Source organism: Scardinius erythrophthalmus (genome assembly GCF_964197995.2).
Source record: "Scardinius erythrophthalmus genome assembly, chromosome: 23".
Lineage (NCBI taxonomy): Eukaryota > Metazoa > Chordata > Actinopteri > Cypriniformes > Leuciscidae > Scardinius > Scardinius erythrophthalmus.
In genome coordinates, this window is record NC_138243.1 from 25,074,526 (window position 1) to 25,078,147 (window position 3,622).

General features: G+C 37.1%; 1 protein-coding gene across 1 annotated transcript; it reads right to left on the bottom strand.

The window, feature by feature from the left end:
* Positions 1-1,059, bottom strand: LOC308683464 (trace amine-associated receptor 13c-like; the record flags this gene model as incomplete). Its single annotated transcript, XM_081353930.1, has 1 exon — positions 1-1,059. One exon carries the CDS (start codon positions 1,057-1,059, stop codon positions 1-3), a length of 1,059 nt encoding a protein of 352 aa, XP_081210056.1.
* Between the last annotated feature and the right edge of the window lie 2,563 nt (positions 1,060-3,622).

The following is a 3,622-nucleotide window of genomic DNA, read 5'->3' on the forward strand; positions in this document are numbered from 1 at the left end:
TTAATATTGATGCTCTGTAAAAATATCAACCAGAGAGGATGCTGGCTGAAATATTTTCAGAGTTAGGATGTGTTTAACTGTCTTTTTAAACCAGGGATAAAATAAAGCATAGACCAGAGGATTCAGACCTGAGTTTGCATACACAACCCATGTCAATATATATATGGTTGTGGAAGAGATTACTGATATAGAACAGATATAGTATGGAATATAGCACAGCAGATAAACTGTCACAATGATTCCTAATGTCAGAGCAGCTTTACTCTCAGATTTCCTCCTCACTGAAACGTCCATTACACATTTACCACCCTTCATCAAAGAGTTTATAACTTTCACTTGCTGATGTACTACATAAAAAATCCTCAAATATAAAGTTATGATCATGATACAAGGAAAAATAAAAGACATGCACAGATCAATGATTCTCCAAGCAAAACTCATCATAACAGAACACTCTCCATAACACATGTCTGTTCTGTGTGAAGTGTCAAAATATCCACTACTAATTACAAAGGAAGTAATATAAGCTGAAGAGCAAATCCAGCTCAGGCAGATGCTTATTAAAGTTTTAGTTGTGGTTATTTTCTGTGGGTACAGTAAAGGGTGACACACAGCCATATAACGATCAACAGCAACTAAAAATAAATTACTGAGAGATGCTGAAAGAGGCACATCAATAAATATTAAATAGAGTCCGCATAAAGTGTCTCCAAAGTACCAACACGTCTTAATCAGCCTGGTGGCCTCTATGGGCATAACAAGTCCCATAAGCAGGTCGGCCACAGCCAGAGAGAGAATAATCAGGTTTGTTGGAGTGTGAAGCTTCTTGAAGTGAGAGATGGAGATGATCACCAGCAGGTTCAGAAACACAGTCCATGCTGACAGCAATGTTACAAACACATACATGATACTGTATTCATGTCTTGTGCTTTTTTCCTTGATACATGATGAGTTGATGGCAGGAAAGCAGTATTGAGTCTCATGATCCTCTGTCTCATAGGCCATGAGTGAGATTCCTCCTGTTAGGAGTTTGTTCTGCTCTCCTTTCTGTCCTTTCATTTATACAGAGTCTGGATCAGACCGACCAACCCATGATCTACCGCCCCCTCTGATGCTGCATAATGTTATATTATTTATTCATTGTATGCATTATTTTGTTTAGCCTAACAATAATAGGGTAAAATGGTGCCAAAGTTTAAATTAATATTTGCAAGCTTTTTTATTTACATGACAAACTTCTTTTACTATTTATTTTTACATTAATTGTTTCTGTCAGTAACCAGTAGGCTATTTCCATATATTTCAAGTTAATATATTTTTTCAATTGCCATATACTTAGATTTCTTTTCACTTTAAGGTACTGTATGCTAATATTCCACAGCACACTGACTTCAGATCCAGAGGTAAAGTAGACCTTTTTTTCCTCCACAGTATCATCTTCAATTAAAATTAAATAAATTTTGGAGTTGCTTTTTGTATTGTAAAAAAAAAAAAAACAGTAATAAATTAATAATAGAACTGTAGTATTTCTTTAAAGGTGGGATCAGTAATTTTTGAAAAACACTTTTGAAATCTGTGTGGACCGACTACCAAAACACTGCTACCAATCAGCAGTAAGGGGCGTGTCTACTACTGATGGGGAGGAGAGAGAGCGCTCAGTGCCACAGACATTTAGCAGAACGACTATATGGAAAGAGAGAGAGATAAAAAACAAAAGAGGAAAATGTCTGAGGAACTTAAATGAAAAAGAAGGCTTAAGATCAGGTAAGAGGTAGAACTTGTGTTAATATCAGAGAAGCTTAAAGTATCAGCGCTAGAGAGAACTTAAGGAGCGGGAAGGCCTAACATCGGATGCCGAGTTTGCTTTATTTCTTCTTGATAGGTGAATAACATTGTTTAGCTTTGTTTCACAAAACTAATATATGCTGGCATATATTTTTTGTTGTTTGATTCAGCTATAAAAAATACACATATAAGCCTGGCGCATTTAAACCTCCTCCAATGTCTGTTTCAAGCGTCGGCTCCCAAAGTGTGTCTGAAAAGTAAGATAATATACTCCTAATGTTTGTTTCCTTTGGTTCCTCATTTAGTGATCGATATAACTCCCTAATCTTGTTATAGTTGTAATATATTTGTTCTTATGGCTGTCATGCTTGTGCTATCGAGTTGATCATGATAACTTTGTCGGTGTTGAGCATCGTCTTCCACGTAAAAACGGAGCTGAACCCATTGACGCGTCAAAACACACATACATTCAACATGGATTACCATAATAACACATTGCTTTCACTTAATCCTCGGCCGGCAGGTAGAGCAGATTCCGCCATAGTCGTTGGTTGGGTTACAGTCGCGTACGTAAGTGTGGGGTGGAGCTATCAAAATAGGGGCGAGATCCTTTTGGGTAGGGGCATGTTTGTTTTGGTGATTTCAAATATCAACATTGGCCAAAAGTGTTTTTCAAAAACTACTGATCCTACCTTTAATACTAGAATAGATACATTAAAAACTTAATAACTTTTCAAGTGACGTTATGGCTTGTAATTGAGGAAATGTCCACTGGAGGGACTGTTAACACTGTTACAATCAGAGATGATCCTCAAAAGGCCAATTTCACACTTCTGGGTTTTTGGCTTCCAGATTGGCCTACGCTGGGTAAGCTTTTTCAACAAGTACCAGTATCTACTGTAAGTGTCACAGACTGACTGTGACCCAGGACTTTTATTTTGAAGTGATTGAGCATGGGTATGTGCACACAACAAACTGTTTCCAGTAATACACATACACACAAACTATATGCCGGCAAAATATACCATCCTTATGTAGTTGAATGTTTGTAGCCCTGATTTTGTGTTGTAACATCCCATCAGTCGTCTCAAGTTGTTAGTTTTAGTGTTTTGTCTGTTTAATGCTTTAATGTGATTAAATGTTTAATGTTCAGTGACTCATGCTGATCAAATATCATTACACAGAAAAGAATACCAAAAACACTTTTTGCAATAAGAATTTATTTCATTTCATTCAGTTATCAAGTTAACTTCAATGCATCTCAAACAGCTACACATATATTCTGGTGCACCCCTCGCTTGCCAAACCAGTACACAAGGAAAGTAGCCATATTTAAACTAACATGTGCTCATGGAAGATTACTCCATCTGGTTCTGATGGAGTAATGTTCAGTCTGGTTCAGTCCACATGCAGTTTTGCCAAAGTACCAGCACATCTCAACCAGTTTAATGGCTTCTATGGGCATCACAATAAGTCCAACAAGCAGGTCGGTCACAGCGAGAGAGAGATTAATTAGGTTGGTTGGAGTGTGAAGCTTCTTGAAGATGGGGATGATCACCAGCAGGTTCAGAAACATGCTGAAAGCAAAATGAAAAAACACATACATGATACTGTATTCATGTCTGGAACATTTTCCCTTGATACATGATGAGTTGATGGCAGGAAAGCAGTATTGAGTCTCGTGATCCTCTGTCTTATAGGCCGTGAGTCTCCTCCTGTTAGGAGTTTGTTCTGCAAACTCATTTCTCCATTCTTCATCTCATACTTAACTCAAAATATCATCTTATGAGTACCTATGTGTTTGTTTGTTTATTTATTTATTTATTTATTTATTTTA